Source organism: Phalaenopsis equestris, unplaced genomic scaffold, assembly GCF_001263595.1.
Source record: "Phalaenopsis equestris unplaced genomic scaffold, ASM126359v1 Scaffold000180, whole genome shotgun sequence".
NCBI classification, from domain to species: Eukaryota; Viridiplantae; Streptophyta; class Magnoliopsida; order Asparagales; family Orchidaceae; genus Phalaenopsis; species Phalaenopsis equestris.
This window is the reverse complement of record NW_018164622.1, coordinates 940352-963645: the sequence shown is the minus strand read 5'-3', so window position 1 is coordinate 963645 and position 23294 is coordinate 940352. Positions and strand designations below refer to the sequence as shown.

The window sequence follows — 23294 nt, the reverse complement described above, 5'->3', positions numbered from 1 at the left end:
CACTAAGTGCAACAGTCTCATTATTTTCAAACTTTCTTTTCCTGTTGAGAATATCCTTCATAAACTTTACATAACTTGACATTTGTTCTAAGGCTTCAATAAATGGAATATTGATTGTAAGCTTCTTAAATATTTCCAGAAATTTTGAAAATTGCTTATCCAACTTCTGTTGTCGAAGTCTCTGAGGAAATGGAGGTGGTGGTTTTTTCTAAATTAATTTTTGGCGGAGAAATAAGTCTTTCAGAATCTTTTGGAGCGTCCTCTTTTGATTCTTCAATTTCTTCTCTCTCTACTTCAATCTCTTTTTGAACCCTACCTTACAACTCTCTTCCTCTTCTAAGTTGTACGACTTTAACTTGCTCTTTATTTTGGTCTTTTAGATTTGATTCAGTATTTTTAGAAAGTGTTCCTTAGGATCTATTACTTAATGAACTTGCGATTTGCCCAAGTTGATTTTCAATATGTCTAATTGTAGCTCCTTGACTTTGTAACTGATTACCCATTTGTAACACCACTTCTTCTATAGACAACTTCTTATTCTTAAATTGTGTATTACTGTTAAAACATGGAGAATAAGTAGATCTATAATTATTATTCCCTTGGTTGTTCCAGTTTCCCAATGGGTTTCCTTAGTTGTCCCCCATTGCTGATTATTACCACCCGAATTATTATTCTAGTTAAAGTTGTGATGGTTCTTCCAACCTAGATTATAATAATTGGAATATGGGTTATTTTGCTTATTATTTATGGCATTCAAAGTTTCTAATGATGCTTAAGAATCTATCATTTGGCCTAATGAATTCTCTTCAATCATGAAAATTAGTTGAGAAAAATGCATTCCAATTTGATCTAACTTCCTTGAAATTGCCGCAATTTGATTTGCTAACATAGTAAATGCATCAGTTTCATGAATATTGGCTACTTTCTTTGGATTCACCCTCTCAGAAGGCCATTGAAAATTATTGGTAGCCATCTCTTCAATTAAAGCATAAGCGTCATGAAATGGTTTTGACATCAATGCCCCACCAGCAGCGGCATCGATAATAGATCTAAGAGAACCAATTAATCCATTATATTGAATTATTAACCAAATTATTAACCAATCTAGTATAACATGATGTGGACACTTTCTTAAGAGTTTGTTAAACCGTTCCCATGCTTCATAAATAGATTCCCCTTCAAACTGATTAAAAGATGTAATATCATTTCTAAGCTTCACAGTTTTTTATGGTGAAAAATATTTAGCAAGGAATTTTTGTGTTAAATCACCCCAAGTTCTGATAGATCCAGGTGCATCATTTGGATAATAACATGATTAAGCTAAAATGAATTAGCCACTATAGTAGATTTTTAAATACTACAATGAAGTTCATCTACAGTAGGGTTGACATAATCTCTTAAAGGTCTAAAATCTTGATGAATTTCAGCATTTTGATTATTTTGGTTTGCCATTTATGTAGTTTTTTTGTATTTTTCAAGATTTTTAATTTTTTTGGTTTTCCTGATTTTTCTAATAGTTCTTTTTAATTCAGAATCGTAAGCCACTAGTCCTTCAGAACCTGAACTACACATACACTAACATAAAATAAAATAAAACATACAAAATAAGATACAATATTTAAAGTTTAAATAAGAATTTTTAAAAATAGAAATTTACTTAATTTTCTTCCCCGGCAACGACGCCAAAATCTTGATCCCGTACTTAATGCTTATGCACAGTATAACAATAGTTCTGATGATATTTTTCACTTATATTTACTTATTTTGCAACAAAACCAAAAACTTGATCCTGAAGAAAAATAAGAATTTAACTTCTTAATTTATATATATTTATATTGGAATACTACACAAGTATATGTATCAAGTAATATAGGACTTTTTGATTAAGACTTGAATATCGAACCCATAGGGAAGATTATGCAATATGCACTTTTTAGAAATTTTTTAATTTTTAAAAAGATAATTACTTAAACTAAAAACGATTTTTTGCAGGAATTTAAAATTTAAATATTTTTGATATTTTGATATTTTAACGAAATAGTAACAGCTTAAAAAGATAACTAACGTTTTTGTAGAAGAAAAATACTTAATATGAAAATATCTTTCTTCTTATCATGAATCAGTAATACGTATAGGAATTCTGTTATGAAAGTATACAAATAGTGTTGTGCCAAATAGGAGCAATAATATTATTTACTCTTACTAGAGATGCTATAAAGAACAATGACTAATTTAATGTTTGAATAATTCTGACGACCGGCTAGGCATGGAAGATACTAGCTCTCACTCTAGAGTTCCCTTGATTCCCTCCACCTAGGGCTAACATTCTCGTATAATAACCTAAAACAATAAACCAAGTTGGGGGTTTTAACCTGTCACTTTAAAGTCCTCTAAATCTACACCCATCAATGAATATTTCTCTATTTATTTGCACTCAATCATATGAATTACATTCTCATTCATACAGCCTCATGTGATTCTTTCCAATTGTTCACTGAGACAATACCAGCCCGGTTCTTACATGTTCTCGCAATAAATTTTAATATATGGATTGGCCAAATCAAGAAGTAAATGAAGTACATGGATTTAAATCATCACAACTTCTTCCAACATTAAGGATCAATACTCTCCACAACTTCAATTCAAAACTTAATTGCTTATCATTTTAAGAAGGAAGATAAAGAAAACTACTCAGAATCCATGGAGAAAATAAAAACCACACTTTAGATTAAGGAAGAAATCATTGTCAAACCAACAACAAGTCTCAATTAAAAACCAAAAGTAGTCTAAAACAAAAAGATAAAAACTTATCTCAAGTCCTCCACAAAACTCTTGAAGTTCCTTTAAATTTCTTCTCTTTTACAATCACTCAAAACAAAATAACAAAAAAGATAAAGTAAATAAAAAGTGGTTCCCGAAAATCTCTTCGAACTAACTCCACAAAGAAGAACTTTCAAAACTTGCCAATATTTTTAGGACTCTTTTCTAAGTCCTCTCTTCTTTCTTTAATAGATTTCCAAGAGGTGTCTTGGGATCTCTTCAAAATGTGTCTTGATTCGATGCATTTGCCCAAGAGACGCATCTTTTCATGATAATTTTCGTCCATGGTGGTTACAACCACCTATTAAGCCAATGGGTGCCTCTAAAAATCTCTTTGAAATTCGTGAAAACTGATTTTACTCGTCTAGTATCTGCCACTGGCACTTAAGCACGGGGTCTCGGCGCTTAGGCGCGACCTTCTCTATTTAACCGGAGCTTGGGCGTCAAAACTCTTTTGCACAATTTTTCACATTTTTGCTCCAAATTTGATCTTTTTTCACTCCTTTAAGTATTTTTTTCATTTCTTTAAGTTAAGTATTTTTTTCATTTTTACTTATATCTGCAAGAAAAACACAAAAATACCTTCCATTAAAGCGCAATATATCAAAAATAGGTATAAAAATGTGTCTAAAAACACTATATATTTTAGGTGTATCAATTACCTCGTAGGTATGCCTTTTGGGGATATAAGTGAAAACTGTGCCTGCCACTTGCCCTCAAAAAGTTTTCCTAGTAAGGATTGTGTCCACTGCTGGCATCTTAATGAGACTAACTCATAGGTTTGTCTTTCAGGGGTATAAGTTGAGAATGTGTCGGCCACTTAGAATGTTAGACCTATCTGAAGTTATTCGTCGGATTATTACTTGATGACATTAATAAACATGAAAGAGGATAAAAGAAATCCGTTGAGGATGTCAAACTTATCCAATATTTTTTCTAGGAGTATGGCTTTATGATGTTAACCTTTGTAGAAGAGGTAAAAAAAATCTACTAAGGATGTTAAACCTATACAAGGTTATTTGTCGGAACATGGCTCAATGATTTCTGTGAGAAAGAGGTTGAGAAAACAACTAAGAATCTTTAACCTATCATAAGTTGTTGGCTAAAGAATGGCTCGACCACGCTAACCTGTGTGAAAGTAGTGAAGAGTAATCCACCTAGGATAGATCATCATGACTTTAGGACACTAACTTGTGTGGAATAGGTCGAGCTAAGTCTCCCTGAGATCAATTAAGCTTACAATGTGGCATTAGAAATATTTAGTTTTATGAATATGTGGTGTAGGTCAAGATGGATCGTACATTTTTTAAGAAAATATGGTTACTACAATACACAAGGAAGGGATTTGGTGACTTACTTGATATTTGTTTTAGGTTTGTTTCTCTCAAGTGAGGATATTATCTACATGAGCCAGTTATTTTATATGAAGTGGTCCAATTTTCCCTGTTAAATTAACGTTTCAATTTCTTCTTTAAGTTGATGGCATGATTTGGTGGTATGACCATGACCATTACCATAGTGGTAGGGCAAACAAAATTGGAGGTCGATAAGGGAGATTGGTGTGTGGATCTGACATTATTGAAGATAGCTTCTTAACTAGGTTTAGGAGAAACATGAGTTTGGGGAAGGGATGCTGGAAGAGCATTCTCTTGTTGAGCATCTCCAATTAATAGTTGATCTTGTGGTAAGTAAGCTCCGCTAATTGACACTAATGTCGATTGTCAAGTCTCGCATGAGAGCTGAAGAATTTGATTTTGAGATTCCTCCATTACATGGACGTGATCTTCTATGGGCAAGGGGCTCATTCGTTGGTAGGTTAATGTCTATCTGACAAATATAATAAGAGGCATGACATCCTAGCCTTGAGACCATCCACAGAAAGATGGGTTTCAAAGTGGGCAACTCAATTATTGCATGTATTATGCTTAGGAGTCATACAAAAGTGAGAGTATGGTTCCCATAGACGATGTCAAACTATTGTGTAACATTGTACGAAGATCCATCACATAAGTAAAATGAAATTTAGGGAGGAGACACCAAGATTTATTACGTGAAAAATCTTAACAAGAGAAAATCATGAGGTCTAACTTAGTCAAAATAATCTATTATGTAATAAATATTGCAATGATCCGCTCTTCACTTAAATTATGAATGATGGGATCACCACAAATTTATAATATTAGTTTATCTATAACAACTATAATTAGTTTATGAGAACAATATTTAGTGGCTACAACGCAGTAGTTGAGCACAAAAACTGTAGTTTGTTGTTATAAGGGTTGTAGTTGGTTGTATCAATTATTTGTGATCAGAGTCATAGTTTGTGGTGGTCGACGATAACTGGTGATCGACAATGGCTTTTAATGTTTGATGGTGACAATTAGTGGTCGACGCTTAACTCTATTGGTTGGTCGCAATCTCAGATGACTAGCGATAATCGCCAGAAATTTAAGAGGAAAATTTTAGTAATTAGCTCTTTCCTTTTTCCTTTTCAAGAGAAGAATGAATGTCTATTTATAGATTTTTAGATGGGTGTTTTAGTAATTTTGACCTAACTCTCAAAACACTCAATCGAATGGTTCACATTGATTCCCCTGATCATAAGTAATTTTTTTTTATATTAAAGTATCTTAATAGCATTGAAATTGAATGATCTTCGGAATGTTGGATTCCTCCCATGGAGACACTCAATTTGAACATAACCATGTCAAATTTTATGATCATTTAACATTCCAGGTGACCAAAATCTTTTACTATATTTCATGTGTTTGATCTAGGTTCATTTGGACTCAGATTAGATTGCTTTCAATGTCATTAAGTTCATCTTAATGAGACTCTTAGTTTGACAATAAACTTATTGAAATCAAGTCTTATATGATCTTTAATTAAATTTAAAATGTTTCTAGCTCAAAATACATTAAGATTCGGGCCTAATGATAAAAACTTCTTGATAAAGCATAAACATGCATTGGTATTGTGTTTTTTTATTGAACATAATTGAGCATTTGCCCATATGCATTGGTATTGTGTTTTTTTATTGAACATAATTAAGCATTTGCCCATTACATAATTCAAAGCAATTAATAGTACTGTCTGATGTACTTGAAGCGGCCAAAATCAAAATCAAATAAGCCTATACTGGCAAAATATCGTACAAAACTTGTTGCATCACAATGTGTACATGGACATTTTGATCATGTGAATCTACATATATTTGAAAGCTAGAGAAGCTAGCACCTTATCTCGTGCTAACTAAGGTTGCATGTGAAAACTTGGTAACACTGGTGCGAGGGGCACACCAGTGGCCATCTTATCACTGGTGAATGGTCAATGTTATGCAATCCACTTTAAGAGACAAACTTCTTTTAAATAGTAATAATAATAATAATTCATGGGCAATCCACTTTAAGAGACAAACTTCTTTTAAATAATAATAATAATAATTCATCCAACATTGGTGCTCCGGCATTTCGTGATTCATCCTCTCAACAAAAGCAACTCATCCATGCAAAATTAGTTCAAAATTGCTGTAGATTTCCCACAACCAAATATAAGAGGCAACTAACCTTTATTAATTTTCATAATTTACTATTAATACTCCAATACATTACCATCAATGCACTCTTTAGAACATTTCCTAGAAAGATATATAATCAATTCATTATTGGCAGTCACCATCAGACCATGATTATCAGGTTGCCTCCATTATAGTAACATTTTTAAATAACAATTTGATAATGAGATTGTGATCTTCGTTATCCATTCTTTAAGACTATGATAAATATTCCAAGGAAGATAAACAAGATAAAAAGGTTCTTCAGTTCATTAGTATATACTAGTGCTAATCCACAAACCCAAAACCAACATGTTTTCCTAGAGAAGTAAATGTATAAATGACACATGTTAATCCAAGAACCCAAGGTTGTTTCAACGGAGCTGAAGACCTCAACAAAACTAAGCCAAATACCAGGTGCCTTTAGATCTACTTTCTCAAATCACAGTAGGGTTGAAAAACAACGTTTTTCATTTTAGAAGAAAAATTCAATGCCATAGTTCCCAAGATGATGGCAACTTAACCATAAATACAAATGCACATTCTCTAACCAGCAACTACAAGGTGCATTTGTTTCAAGCCCAGAGTGCAAGTATAGACATTGATGCAGATCCAACCACCAATGCAATATAAGACAACTTCTTTAACCGTAGATTGGAAGCCATTGTTTTATTGTGAAAGAAATCTACAGCTATGAGATCAACAAGAGCCATATACACTAAGATCCCTGAAGAAAGAGAGCCCAACAGACCTTCCAGAATGAGGGCATTAGGGCTGCTGTCATCATAGCCGGTCATATGGAAGACGAGCATTCCTAGCAGTATCCCGATAGGAGTTGTTATCGAGAACATCAAGCACATGTAGCCCACAGTTACCAATCCAAAACCAGCCTGCCAAAAACATATAATAGAATTAACTAATTAATCAGATGAGTATATAATGAAAAGCAAGGTCTGCTTTAATGGTAAAGTAATTGTGTAGGATTCCATGTAGAAGAGCAGAGAAAGCAGGGTAATAGGAATTTTCAAATAAAAGTTTATTGCAGCACACGTAGATGAGCATTAGCACATTGCTTTAAGAGAACTAAAGCAAACACCAAAAAAAGGAGGATTAAAGAAAAGATAAATCATAATGGAAGGGTTGATCAAGCCACTGGGTGATCACGGGAAGTAGGAAAAGAGAAGTTGTAAGAATATGGTCAACTCCAACCTTACAAGTCAGGTGGTTAACATGGTTCTCAAGAAAACGAGACCAAGATTAAAGCAAAGCAGTACAAATAATGTTGGAAAAGACTTGGGCTATATTTGATGAAGTATGAACTAATTGCTAATCTAACAATGGATAAACAACACCACAAGAGAATTCTTCCTGGTAGTTAAGCATGTAGGCAGTGCAAATTTGTCCGTACTAAACTAATTCATATTTGTTAATGTCAAAATCTTTTTTAAATAAAGCAAAATACTAAAGAAAATGATGCCGGTGTGCTGAGAGGCATCTGGAAAATAGTAAAACTTGAGAACATTCTTCGTCCAAGCTTGGAGCTTTTCAACGCACATACAAGAATAATTTACCTTTGAAGGAGCAAAACTGCAAAGTCTAATTCAATTTTAAAAATTGGGTCGTTCTTTTAACTCAGCATAAAGGTTATACACACTAATGAAAATAGAGGGACCTAAAGTTGGACCACATGCATGCCAATCGTAAAAGTAGCAAGAATGGTGTTAGTAGGTTTGATATCATCCCTACATAGCTTGAATTGTGATGTTTCCAAGTAGTATTGGCACAGATTATGTGGCATATTTTGAAGCATTCAGGGACATTGATATGAGCATTCAATGCAAAAACTGCAAAAAGAAGGACAACCATGGAACATTATTAGATCTATAAATAGCAGTGGGAAGCATAATATTTGTTGTCATAAGTGGTAACTCCAATATCTCTACTGGGATGGGTTAGTTTGTCATTGATAACAAGTTTCATTAGAGATCAAAGATTTTCAGAATTTTTTTCAGTCGTAAATAAAAACAAGTCAAACAATCAGAAAATGATCCCTATTTATTAACTTCATTGGTATTTCAGCCCTTGTTTGGAATACTCATCATCATTATCAGTAATGGATGGTAAAAATCATAGCCTTGTATGGTCAGCTCAAAATTGAATGTTTTTGCCTCTCAGCTATCCAAGCAAGCCAAACTCAAATCCAAGCTGAACAGAGCAGCTGGCATTAGCCCAAAAATTAACTATATTATTGATGTATCCAATCGATGATTAGAAGAATATAACGCCTTGTTAGTGACAATCTCATGAGTACGTCAATGATAATGAATTAAAATTTTGATGTTGGGTTAGCAGAATAAATTTGAGCAGTTTTGAAAAGTTTTAAATGAACCCTAACTAAATTATAATGCCCACCACTACTATAGGAATGAATTCCTCTCCCTAGAAAAGTACTCTGGGAGGAATGGTCTCCAAAATGGTTTATTTTCAAAGCAATAGCTTCAAATAGGTGGAATTGAATTACATTATAATAAGCCATGCTAGCACGGTTGGATTTAGTTAATGTGTTGCTTGTGATAATACAAACAATGTCAGGCAATCAGGCAGTAGCCTCATTAATTTTGTCACTCATAAGGAATCTTTCCATTTTGTGTGTATCCATGTTTTGAATATAAAAGTATAGTGGTTGGGCTACCTGGCTCGAGCTAGACCACTTAGCCAAAGTCAAAGTTGTTTTCTCTGAAAATGGTAGTGTGAAAATTTTGAAGTCTTATGAGAAATAAATCCATTAATTAAAGCATTCAAGGAGCTGATGTGAGATGTTAGATTTTTTATGAGCGTTTTGCATGCCATTCTCGAGTTTTTGGTCTCTAATTTGGCCAAAAAGATTAAAATTAAGTATAATACTTTAGTACTTCAAATTTTTTTTTGGAATAGATGCTTTACATCAAGATTCATGCTTTAGTCAAGCTAGAATTTTTATGATACCCTTATATTTTGGCCACTTTTTGCGGTAAAAGTAACTTTGCATTGTATGCAAGATCTATGATTTGCGCTGAATATCAAGTTATACTAGGATTTGAGCCAAAAATTTATGGTCACAACCTAGAAAACATCTCCTCGATCTTATGAAGCAAGTCATTTCTTGCTAAAATCATGAAGTCAATCGGCATGATTCTTGAAGAAAAAATCCTCCAAGTATATTAATCTCAATGATTTATAGGAACTCTCTTAATTGGTTCATAGTTTTCTTATAATTTACGTAATTGTATGTCTCCCTAGGAATTGAATAAAAATCTTCAAGTGAATTAGTGGATTGTTATATGTTTGTGCATTGTCACCCTCCAAAAGAGATGGACATGATTCAAGCTAATTGTTGAGAACTTTATAGGATCAAAATTTTCTCACTAAAACACATCTTTAGTTTATTGGAAGCTTGTATGGATTTTGAATATCCTCTTGAATTTTGTAGTTGATGAATACCTTAGGTGGTGTTGAGTAAAGATGTTTTAGGTCATCAGATCTTGTGCACCAAGAAGTTTTTACTAGACTCGAATGCTATCCTTTTATCATTACATCACATTCTTCCCTCTGACAGGCTATGTTAGGCGCTTCTCAAATCCTTTTACCATACACGTTCTCTCACTAGGCTCACCTACCAACAAGCACTCCCAAAGTATTTACGCAAGAATCTTGCTTAAAATAAGTATAATTTGAGGGCTTGCTCATTTGAAACCCCAAAGGACCTTTAATTAGCAAAGCTAATACGTACACATATGCCCAATTAGTGCTCATTCATAAGTAAGCCCTCTCAAGGAGTAGATGACCTTCTAGGTTTCACTCATTAGGGACTTCATAAGAATTTTAAATAAGTGAAGGTTATAACTATATACTATCCGAATAGAGCTTGCTCGTTGATGCCAATCTCAAAGATGTTTTAGGTCATCAGATCTTGTGCACCAAGAAGTTTTTAGTAGACTCGAACGCTATCCTTTTATCATTACATCACATTCTTCCCTCTGACAGGCTATGTTAGGCGCTTCTCAAATCCTTTTACCATACACGTTCTCTCACTAGGCTCACCTACCAACAAGCACTCCCAAAGTATTTACGCAAGAATCTTGCTTAAAATAAGTATAATTTGAGGGCTTGCTCATTTGAAACCCCAAAGGACCTTTAATTAGCAAAGCTAATACGTACACATATGCCCAATTAGTGCTCATTCATAAGTAAGCCCTCTCAAGGAGTAGATGACCTTCTAGGTTTCACTCATTAGGGACTTCATAAGAATTTTAAATAAGTGAAGGTTATAACTATATACTATCCGAATAGAGCTTGCTCGTTGATGCCAATCTCAAAGATGTTTTAGGTCATCAGATCTTGTGCACCAAGAAGTTTTTAGTAGACTCGAACGCTATCCTTTTATCATTACATCACATTCTTCCCTCTGACAGGCTATGTTAGGCGCTTCTCAAATCCTTTTACCATACACGTTCTCTCACTAGGCTCACCTACCAACAAGCACTCCCAAAGTATTTACGCAAGAATCTTGCTTAAAATAAGTATAATTTGAGGGCTTGCTCATTTGAAACCCCAAAGGACCTTTAATTAGCAAAGCTAATACGTACACATATGCCCAATTAGTGCTCATTCATAAGTAAGCCCTCTCAAGGAGTAGATGACCTTCTAGGTTTCACTCATTAGGGACTTCATAAGAATTTTAAATAAGTGAAGGTTATAACTATATACTATCCGAATAGAGCTTGCTCGTTGATGCCAATCTCAAAGATGTTTTAGGTCATCAGATCTTGTGCACCAAGAAGTTTTTAGTAGACTCGAACGCTATCCTTTTATCATTACATCACATTCTTCCCTCTGACAGGCTATGTTAGGCGCTTCTCAAATCCTTTTACCATACACGTTCTCTCACTAGGCTCACCTACCAACAAGCACTCCCAAAGTATTTACGCAAGAATCTTGCTTAAAATAAGTATAATTTGAGGGCTTGCTCATTTGAAACCCCAAAGGACCTTTAATTAGCAAAGCTAATACGTACACATATGCCCAATTAGTGCTCATTCATAAGTAAGCCCTCTCAAGGAGTAGATGACCTTCTAGGTTTCACTCATTAGGGACTTCATAAGAATTTTAAATAAGTGAAGGTTATATCTATATACTATCCGAATAGAGCTTGCTCGTTGATGCCAATCTCAAAGACTTCTAATAAGAATCTTATCTAATACTACGCGCCCTTCTAAAGCTTACTCGTTAATGAGCAAATTCAAGGACTTGTTCAATGAGCATATTCAAGGAATTGAAATAAGAGCTGACTCTATTTACACGCTTATCCTAGAGAATCACTTACTGATGAGTGCTCCATGAAAGTTAATGAGAAGCATTTCCAATACTAGATGACTTTTTTCGGCTCATATGCTTGTGGGTTCTCTAAGAGACATTGAAGAGGTGGAGACCCTAATGACACATGAGTTTCCTACGGCTCACTCATCAATGATCCTTTCAAAAATATTTAATTAAGACTCTATCAATTATCGCCCTTTCAAGTCTTTCTAATTAGTGAACCTTATTATGGAATTTTATTAAGATTAGAAGCCATGTTATTGTTGTACAAAAGATTTATGATGACTTTAAGATAAGATTACATTATATTGATTCAGCTTTGATCTGGCCATTATAATAACTATAAGATCTATTAGAAGATACGTCAAAACCGATACAAGAGACCCAAAGAAAAAAACATAGAACATAAATGCACAAAAAAACAACAAAAAATACAAAGTACAATACAATTTAATGTGGAACAACCAAAAGAACAAGAAAAAATCACAAAGTCGCGCCACACCAAAAAATATTATGAATATGTGGAGAATTATACAAATTACAGCACACTTAAGCCTCTCCAAACTTTAGAACACTTCAGAACACTCTTCTCATATTCTTAACACAAAAAAAATCAAAATTCAACTTCAACACGCACACTTCCAATTAATAGAATCAAAACTTAAATCGAAGACGTGCACGAATACGGTTATTGGCATCAGAGTGCTGCAATAGGGCGTCATTACATTTCAACGAGAATCAAAACTTAAATCGAAGACGTGCACGAATACAGTTATTGGCATCGGGGTGCTGCAAACAGGAGTTGTGGCCCTCCATCGTGCATTAGGGCACTGACCTTTAGGCTCTGCAATGTTTTTCTCTCGGGTTTATAAACCTAAACTAGGATTTATGGTGCTCCCCTCGGGGCACTGAAGTGTCGAGCGCTCGAATTCTTAGACCTGAACAATGCATTGCAGTGTCCCCTTCTGAGCCTTAGTGTACTATAGTTCCAAGAAGCATGGCATTGCATTCGGACCCTACAATGCTCAATCCATGAAATAAAATTTTTCCGAGGCACCACCAGTCGAACCCAAAACAGGGGGCACCCCCGGTATCCCCCAGCAAATTCACCGTAAAGCATGAACGAATAAAATTAGGGCTCCAAGTGAACAATTGATCAACACAATCAAGTTCCACATATACAAATCCCACACTTGGAGACTGATTGAAATCAATTTCGCTCCTCCAAATCTACAACAACTTAATAGTAATGAACTATAGTGTGGCTCGTCCTTGTCCCAACCTTACTGAACTCCAACGGAAGCCAATCATAATTTCAATTTCTCAATAGTTACAACCTTCGTCAACAATGTCTGTAAAATTCTAAGTTGTGTATTTTTTTCAAAAAATAATTAATCATCTTCTAAGGGTGAACAAATATAATGATACCTTAGCTAAATGTATTTTGTCCTGACATGAAATTCGACGTTCTTTGCTAGATGAATGCCACTAATAATGTCAATATGAAGCTTTTCAATCCATTGCTTCTAGCTCAATTCTGCCATAAAGCTCTACGGTAAAATGACTTTGTTAATCTCAGTGGCAACAATATACTCAACTTCTGTAGCAGATAATGCAATAATATTTTATAACCTAAAACCCCAACTCACTGTTATATTCCTAAAATAAAGACATAACATATTGTACTGCTTCTATCATCAACATCTCCTGTCAAACATGAATTTATACATTCCTATAGATTAATCTCCGCATTTTCAAAGCAAAGTGTTTTTTTTATTGTTCTTCCCAAGTATTTAAGAATTCAATTCACTGTTACCCAATGATGTTTCTCTAGATTACTTATATACATGCCAACCACTTTTATTGCATGTGTAATATCTAGTCTTTTACATATTATCGTATATATAGACCTTTCAACTGTTGAAGCATACGGATTTTTTCTTATATGTGTTTGCTCTTCTTCAAACTTATATGATTGTTCTTTGCATAGTTTAAAGTGAATACCTAAGAGGGTGCAAACAAATTGCCTCGCTTAAGTTGAATCGATGCAAGACCTTATCAGCATATTTTGTTTGAGATTACTTCATTGTAGTTGCACTTCTATCCCTACTGATTCTCGTACTGATCATTTTTTTGCTTAGCATAAATCATTCATTTTAAACTACCTCAACAATTACTCATTTAAGAATCCGATCTTCTCCATATTTGCTCATGCAATCAACATATCATCCACACGAGTTGCTTTTCTTATTCCCTCACACGAAGCCGTGCCTCCTCTGTGCAGAGTCGCTCATCTTCTTCCTTCGCACTGAATGCCACAAGTCGTTCGCCACACTCTCTCTCTTCAGTGGCTCACGTGCTTCGAGGATGCTATCACCTTCCTCCACTGCTAGACAGAGACGTCACATCCTCCTTTCTGCTCGCAAGCACGACGTCGTTGGTTCGACTGGATGGCACAGATTCAACTCTCGTAGTTCGACTCTTAGGTAAGTTGTGGCTTCTTCCCATGATTAGCTTGCGATAATTTTATAGGCAAATTCACCTATTTCAATTCCAACTACCGGGCTTCCTCTCTACACTCTTTAGTTTCTCGTATATTCAATTCCTCTTCTATTTTCCTTTGGTTTCCTCATTGCTTCTCCTTCAACTCATCGTTTCTTTTCCCGAGTAACTAAATCGAACGTTACAATCTTCCCCACTCACAAAAATCATCCTCAAAATTAAAAAAAATGGACCACAAGTCACATCTTATTAAGTATGACAACATTAGCTATCCATGAAACTAGGGGTCATTTATTAATATGAAAAGTAACCACCATAAGGTGAAAACTTGATACAAGGCGAATCAGCTATACATCAGATAACAATACTAAAATAAGAGAGTATTTTTAGGAAAATAGGCCAAACTCATCAGACTTCATTACCATTACCAGTAGAAGGTTCTTCACGCTCACTATGAGTAAGGGAATATACTTGAGATCAAATAGGTTGCCTTGGCTAATCTTGGGTCAAAATTGAAGCAATAGACTATCATTTTTTGCCCACCTGCAGTCTTCTGTAAAGGAGTTCCACCGGATTTCAAATCTTTAGCGCTTTTTTGGCCAAAAGATGGACAATACCTTGCTATAAGACCAGGCTGACGATAGCAATAGCAAGTGTTAGAACCCATCAAGCAATAACCTTTATGTTGTCTTCCGCACTTGACACAAGTGCCTCCATTACCTGAGTCGTACCTCTGCTAACTCCGCCCAAATTATTCTTGAACTTCTTCTTATTGGATCCTTCTGAGTGATCTACATGTTCTTCTGCAGTTTTCCTCTTGTGAATCTCCTTACACTTCTGAGTAAGCTGATAGTCGATCTCCACTCTTCTTGTGTGTTTCATTAATACCGAATATTGATCGATCCCTAAAGGTACCAACAGCTGTCTGATTAAATCATTTAATCCTAAAAGGAAACTGTAGTATTTTTTTTTGCAGTAGCGATCAACTGTGGAGCATACCTCGACCGTACAGTGAATTATGCTTCATATTGCATGACCGTTTTCTCTCTTTGTCTGAACTTGACGAACCTGTCCTGCATTTGTCTTTAAGCGAGTAGAAGTACAAATTATTCTCTGAATATCTCAATGGATTCCTCCCAACTGACCATCATATTAGGTATCTCCCCTAGCTTATCATGACGTTGCCTAAGCCAACATCTTTCGACTTTTTCATCCAGCACGAGCATCATCAACGGTACTCTTTTTTCATCCGAACAAACCATGTTATTTAGTATCTTCTCAGTCCTCATTAATCAGTTCTCCACTTTAATTGGTCTTCAGTTCTCTTAAACAGAGATGGACGCATATCTTGAAATATCTTCAAGTAATTATCCACAGTGACTACAACACTTTTGATAAATTGCAATCTCAACTCCTAAATTAATTGACTCATTGCCACCATTATTTGGGTTAGAACACTAACATTCACATTTATAGTGGGTTGTACTTCTTTGTTTTCTATTGGGTTCTTTTATTCTATAATTTCGGGTGTATCACTAAGCTTGAATGGATATAAATACTTTTTTAAGTTAACTTGCACTTTTAATTTTTGTTTTTAGCCTATGGGCTCTTTCATTAAGATTTCATTAATTAATTGTATACCTTGTGCTCCAATACCACTTTTGTCGCAACTCAGCCTGGGGCTTGAAATTAATCAAGATGGGAATAGACGGTCGGACCGTGGGAACTAAATTTTATATATTCATTTGCTATTTAGCGGATGAAAAGACCACTAATTAAATTAAATTAAAACAATAAAATTACATTTAACTTGTTACTGATTTTCCATGTCTTTTATCCATGTTATTTTCAATCTTTCATCTTTCAATCACTTAATTAACCTGAAAAATTAGTTTAAAATAATTGTGAGTTAAACAAATCAGTGAATACTCAAACTCATAAACTACAATAACACATGGAAAAAAAAAGTAATATGCATTTCAATTAAACTTATTAATAAATCAATATAAATATTTGATAATATTCAAATAGTTTAATTATATCAACAACATATCAATATCATGTCATATCTATACAACCATCGCAGGAGCACTATCGAAGATTTTGTGCTAATTAACGTACTTCGATATTAATATCATTTTTCACTTGTGCGCATGAGTATATTAATGCTTCTCAACTAGTACTATCAAGAGATGATTTCATCCTAGTCAGTTATGCACATATAAGTAATCTATGTAAGTCATATTATTCATAATATAATTTCATATCAGTCAACATGTCAACATGTAATACTATAATGCATTAATTATTTCATATTATGAGATTGTAAGCATTTGCATCGAAATAGCTGATAAAATTTAATAATAAAACAATCAATTGTATTAATCAAGCATATTAACATCTCATAAAACTGGTTTAGAAGAGATATTAAAATGATACTATAATTTAATAATAGTACTCACATAACTAAAAGACAATCTGCTAGCTCTTGATGTCAATTCTTCTAAAACAAAATGTTCAAAACATGATAATTCAAAGATGTGTAATTTGCAAACAAATTTATACTTGATCGAATTGAAATTCTTACAACCGCAACAATGATTAACAAATTAAAATAAAGTGAAAATAACTTGATAGTATCAATCACTTTGGTTAGCCCTGCTGGTAGGAAAAATCAACCAAGTATGAAATCAGCCTAACTAATTTAAAAAGAAAGAAAAAGAAAAAGGTGAGTTCTTAGTAGATCCCCACTAACGCACGTGACTTGACAAACCACTCACTCTGCTTTAAGATCCATGTATGCAACATTATGCATCCCATCCAAAATAACATCTCCCATAATGAAGCGCTTCCCCCAATTCAAGCCTTCCTTGCCCAAGCCTTCCGTGCAGCAAGGCAATGATATTCACGTGAAGGAATTAAAAGGCAAACCAAACTAATCAAAAATCGTAATGAATATGCATACCTTTCACGGCCTACAACAAAGAGCAATTAAAGATTCTCCAAAATGCATAGATCAAAGAATTTACTTATCCAAGATAACAAATATAGAGTTAGGTAGAATGATTCCGTCAAGGGGTAATACTCTAAAAGCAATTATATAAACTTAGCACTTCAGAATTGCGGACTCCAACGTTATATACACTTTTGTGGAAGTGCATGCTCGTATTCTAAGAATATTTACTCATAAAAGGATTGGCAAACATAGAAAAGAAAAAAAAAAGTCGACTTACAAACGACTGCTATTTAAATCAATATTACAGGAGCAATTCCCGAAAATTAAGAGTAGTTGCATCCATATCATTCATATCAAGACAAAGAGATCGTGAAATTAGATTAAAATTGCAATTTTGAGAATGAGAATGAGAATATGCAACGAGTTCGTTTAGGGTTTCCAAGAAGAGCCCTTTTCAATCTAAACTGAAGCAAAATGATCAAAATCACTAATTAGAAGGAGGTCTTTCACCTGGGCTATGCATCCCCCGAGTCCCATGCCCTCAAAGATTTGGTGGAAGGCGAGGGCAGCTACCAGTGGCCGAATAGTACATTGGTTCTGGGACATCCCCATTGTCAAACCAATAATCACGGAATGGAAAATTATCCCGATCTCAAGAACCTGCGACACCATCCTCTGCTTCAACTTCACCAACCGCTCCTCTTCATCCAACCCATCCAATCCCACATCAATCATCTCTTCCCCCTGATGCCCATGACCGTGGCACGCAACATCCGCTATCGCAGAAGACGGAGAGTTCTGCTTCTCCACGCCTTTTCCCACCTCCTCTAACCCGACTCTTACATAATTGGTGGCATCCTCGGTGGCATGGGAAGAAGCGGTGACGTCTACAAGAAGGGCAAGGAGGGCACCGATGAGAGATACCAAGCCGGAGAAAGGGAAGTCGCGCCATGGATGGCGGGTAGCAATCTGGCAGTCAGCAAGGGCGGCGAAAGCGTCAGGTAGTACATGTACAAGAGATGTCGAAAGGATGACCCCAGCGGCGAAGCACTTGATGACGAGGAGCGCGTTTGTGTAGGCGGGACTTTTGGCAAAGAGGCGAGCGAGGGCTACTGGCGACGAAATCCCGACGGCGCTGGATGCTAGAATGATTATAATTGAAACCAGCTTCAATTTTGTGGCCTCGGTGGAGTTTCGGCAGAACTCCGCCCTCGTATCGTCGAGGGAGCACCCTGCCATGACCGAGGGATTGAGGAAAGGAAGAGGAAGATTGGGGGGAACGTAGAAGGAGCAGAGCCGCAGTTCAGTGTATGGCGGGGCTGACTCACAGAGACTAGGCTGCTGGCGTTTGATTTTAATCAGACGGTGGAGTGGTCATTGGCAGACGTTTGTCATGTCAGCTCGGTTGCGACCGTTTTCTCGCCGTTGGAAGTGAAAAGTCTCGTGGCTTGCCGGGAGAAGACCGATCCAACGGGTTCTGATGCGAGGCTTGTTGTTGGGGTCGATTCCAGCACTTGTGTATGGTTTATCAATGTAGAATGATAGATGGCACGTGTATATAAAAACAATATGTTAGCACGAAAAGTTGTGTCTGTAAGAAAATTATTAGAGGTTTATTTTGATGAGAGAATATTTTGTAGTTAAAATTTTATTTTAGTTTCTTAAAAAGTTAAAAATATTTATTTTATTTTTATAATTATTTTAGTGAAAATTTAGGAAAATACATTTGTTTGGCACTTAAAAATGCATATCTTTATTTAGAAAATTATAAAAAATATTAGAATTGATCTCAAGTGGTCAGAGAACAATTAGGAACATTTTTGTACATTTATGTATTTTTTATGATTTTTTAAATTTTTTAATTATTTTTAAATTTAAAAATAACCCAAAAATACACTATTTATTTTAATGTCAATTTTTTTTCTTAGATGTCTCTATTCACAGGGAACTCCCAAAACGACTTTTCAAATTTTTTTGAGTTATATTTTAATTATTATAATTATTTTAATGCCAAAATTTCATTTTTCTTACAAAAATAAACTTTAGCGGTTAAATTAATTTAAAATGGTTTAAAAATTTTACAGAGAGTTAGTATGTTTAATACCTTCAGCAAGGATCAATTGTTATGGCTTTCTAAAGTATATTTTATTTATTTCAATTTTTAAAGGTTTTAATGACTTAAATCAAGAAATTATGTTACGAAAATTAAATTCAGAAATTATGTTACAATAACATTTAAACTTAGATTTTATTTTTCTTATGTTCCTCTAACCATAGAAAACCTACCAAAATAAGTTTCATAATTTTCTGACTTTTCTTTTCAATTTATATAATTATTTTAAGTAAATATATGACTTAGGAAATTAGGGTTTGTCATGCTAGAAGTGTTCTCTGAATTTGAAAAAATTAGAGAATATTCTTGAACACAGAGAGGGTAAACCCTCCAAATTTAACACCATGATCATTATTATTTAATTTCCTCTATTTTAAACAGGATTTAGAGTTTTTTAATTAATTTTAAAATAAATATAAGTCAAATAAATTTTTTTATTTTTTAGTCCACATGATTCTCCTTTATCACTGAGCACAGAGATATTTTTCTTTTATTTTTAAGATTTCTCTACTTGATTTCTCTACTCCAAGTGATGAATTTTCTAAGTTTATGAATTAATTTAAATAAAAAATATGCTATTTTTCTATTTATCCACGCCAGCACCACGTAATCCTTGGCAGCTATGAGCTTTCCACGTGTCGCCACGCTACTGGATGTCACCTTCTGAGTCAACGGCTATGAGTCCCGCCTTTATCGCTCCATCTATTCGTCTGGTGCGACCTGATCTATCCGTCCAATACACGCGGGATCAGACGGCTTCTGGTCATCATCCGCAAGTGGCTTAACTCGTAAATCGTTCATTTTCTAAACCTAGTTTCTCCCTTGATTCTCAAATAAATAATGCAAAGTTTGTTCCTACACCTTTATCGAGGTGAGACGAACACATTCATACGGTTACATGCTCATGAAATTAAAATTTTTCTCATAAAAGCCCAAATCGAGACCAAATTTTGGTGTTTTGATTAATACATTTGTCCAGGAGGTGTAGCCTCAATTGGATTTGTTCCTAAGCTTCGTTGTGAGTTGGCGAACCTCCTTCAAGTGCCAATTTGATCAGGGGTTGGGTCTGAGTATGAGCTCAATCGAGGGGTAGCACAGGCTTGGTTTAGTTCTATGGTAGAGGGCTCTAAGGATGGGGATTTGAGTGGGGAACTTCCTCTCCAACTCTGGTGAAGCTCAAGAGCTCATCATTTTGGGGAATTGATGAGGTTCAAGGTAGGGAAGTGAAGAGCTCTGAAATTAGGTGAAGAAATTAAGCTTTGGCAGTGGGGATTAGGGCGAGGAAATGGTGGGGATTAGCTTCTCTGGACTGCTAGAGGGTTTGGAGAAATTTTGGCAGAGTTTGGTTAAGGTTTCAACACTTCTCCATTTGGTCGTGAGAGGTCTCCTTTTTATAGAGAGGACTTTGGTGGCCAACAGGGCATGTCATGGTGGCAAGGTAGCCACTTAGGTGGAGAGAAGAAGAGCTCTAATGGCCAATTAGGTTGAGCCAGCTCAGGTCGGTTTAATTTTGGTTTTTCTCCAATTGGGACCTCTCAGGCATGGGGTCTTCTGGTGGCTAAGGTGGTCAGCTGGCCAGGGTCAGGTCACCTCTGAGCTCAGGGAAGTCAGGGGGACTGAGTGGTCAGCTCAATTTGGTTTTTAGTAAGCTCCAAGGTGACGAACCAATGAAAAAATGGGACTTAGGCTATGTATGCTATGTTGCGTTCAAACCCTTGTTCAAGTGGCTCAGTTTCGTCCCAAAGTGGTTAGGGTGCTTGGACTGGCCCTAAGGAAGGTTTGGGTGAGGTCAAATGGTTGGGTTGGTCTTGAGACAAAGGTTTAAATGAATCATGAAGAGGGAAATTCCAAATGAAGGAGAGAGAGGGAGTGGTCACCTCCTTTTGCCATATTTGGTAAGTTTGACCTTATAATGTCCATGGAAGGCACCATGGGATATGTCATGCCATGTATGATGCCATGGGGAACTTTCATGCAAAAGGAAATTTATTTTTATGAAATTTTTGGGGAGAAGATGCCATCATGCCCAATTTAGATAAAAGTTCATTTGTATGCATGGTATGATTGTTATGATGTCCATGATGATTATTTAAATTAAAATGGGATGATGAGAAAGGAATTTTTGTCATGTGAGCTCAATTTGGGCTATTAAAGTTAATCCCATGGGCTTTTGAAATTTGTTTATGCAAATGGACTTTTAAAGTACGCTTGAAGGATTTAATTTGAAATTAACCATGCGTTTATCAAATTGGGCTTGGGTTTAATTGAAATTGAATTTGAACTTTGAAATCGGGTAGGTTAGGAGTGAATTAAGTGAAAATTGGGAGCCAATTTGATCAATTCGGTGCAAATTAGGGGTTTTGGATCTTTAGGGGCAAAATTGGTCAATTTGGTCAAATTGGGCCCATTGGGTGGTTGGGATTGGTTTAGAGGTGGTTTGGAATGATTTGAGAGGTTTTGGGAATTTTTGGGTCATGAGGGGCATTTTGGTAATTTTGGCAAATTTAGGGGTACTTTGGGAATTTTGAAATTTTTGGGGTGTTATGGTCAATTTGGATGGTTTAGAATGCTTTGACATGATTTTTTTTAGAGAATTGATAATTTGAGTTATTTTTGAAATTTTTAAGGTTCCAGGGGCTATTTAGTAATTTTGAAAGTTTTGGCAAAATTGAGTATTTTAGATGGATTTAGGGTTTGGGGGTATTTGGTCATGGTTCTTAGCCATACTTAACCATCTTGGGACCAAACCTAACCAAAAGGGAACCCCTTCATGAACCTTCACATGTTGATCTTAGTCACCTCAACCAGAGATTAGAAGCTCGGGATATCCATGTGAGTTTCTTAAAGTGCGAAAAAGGTTGGTAGGGTTTTGGGACAAGTGGGACGTTGTGATGTGCTTGAGCATGTGAAAGACCAAGCCCTAGCCACCCAGGGTAGTCATAAGTCCAAATAGTCCTATGGGCACTCATCTTTTGAATCCTCACATGTTGGTCTCAACCTTCTAAGTGTTGGAGGTTCATGATCATCCATGTGAGTTTCAAAGAGGGAAAAGAAATGGTTTGAATGTCTATGAAGGTTGGCTCCATCTCTAATCTTCTAGGATAGTCAAAAGGAAAGTCCTATGGCTAAATCCTAAGCACTACACTAAGAGGAAGAAAAGACCTCACCAAAATTGCGGTCAACAGGGCAATGTTAGGGTCAACTAACTATAAACACCCAAACTACCCAAAATAAGACAAAACATGAAGTAAAGGATAAAGATCAACTAAACCACCAATAATAGTTTGAATGATGTCAATTGATGAGTCTGACATAAGTTAGGGTTAGTGCCCATGTCGTCAATTTGTTCGATAGGTCCGTCCAAACCATAAGTTGACATTTATATTCCAGCCTTTTCACTCGGATTATCAGTAGGCTCCCACATGATGGTAGGTCGTGTAGTGTAAGCCCTAACATTTTAACAATATCAAAATTTTCTTTGAAAATAAAAAAATGACAAACAATAGAATAGTCTAGGATGTTGCCGAGATTTTCTCTGTATCTCCATGAGTCCCCCACCCTTCCCTCTTTTTGGTTTCCGTTAACAAAAAAGTCTAATATCCAATCCAGGAAATTTGAACTTAGAGATTTCATGAGGATAAAAATTGCAGCCTTAATCGAGAGTTCTTTTAAGTATCCACGATCACTTAAGATGCAATTAATTGTTGGCGCTTGCCCCTACAGAAAGAAGAAGTCCCCATAATTAATTAGAACCCTATCTAGTCTCCAGATTATATAGAGGAATTGACCTATCAAGTTTAAATCGCAAAATAGTGAAGATATCTAACATTTTCTTATTCAAATAAGCAACCCCACCATAAAGTTGTATTTCTATCTTTCAAGAAAGTTTTTTACTTTTGATAATGCGCTTGATTATTGGAACAACCAAAACCTTTAAAGCTGCATGACGTTCAAAAGCAGCACCTTCTTAGAGTGAAAAACCAAAACTCGGCGGG

General features: G+C 35.4%; 1 protein-coding gene across 1 annotated transcript; it reads right to left on the bottom strand.

The window, feature by feature from the left end:
* Nucleotides 1-6702: 6702 nt before the first annotated feature.
* LOC110022315 (zinc transporter 6) lies at nucleotides 6703-18701 on the bottom strand. Its single transcript, XM_020721189.1, has 2 exons — nucleotides 17697-18701; nucleotides 6703-7263 (listed from the first exon to the last, which is right to left on the bottom strand). The coding sequence occupies exons 1-2, from the start codon at nucleotides 18423-18425 to the stop codon at nucleotides 6949-6951; spliced, it is 1044 nt and encodes a 347-aa protein (XP_020576848.1). The 5' UTR covers nucleotides 18426-18701; the 3' UTR covers nucleotides 6703-6948.
* Between the last annotated feature and the right edge of the window lie 4593 nt (nucleotides 18702-23294).

Bases quoted from the DNA above. Each gene is read 5' to 3' on its own strand.
- LOC110022315 (XM_020721189.1), bottom strand. From the start codon at position 18,425: ATGGCAGGGTGCTCCCTCGACGATACGAGGGCGGAGTTCTGCCGAAAC. The intron at 7,264-17,696 runs GTGAAAGACCTC...TGTTTTTGGCAG, and splicing joins TCGGGGGATGCATAGCCCAG to GCTGGTTTTGGATTGGTAAC.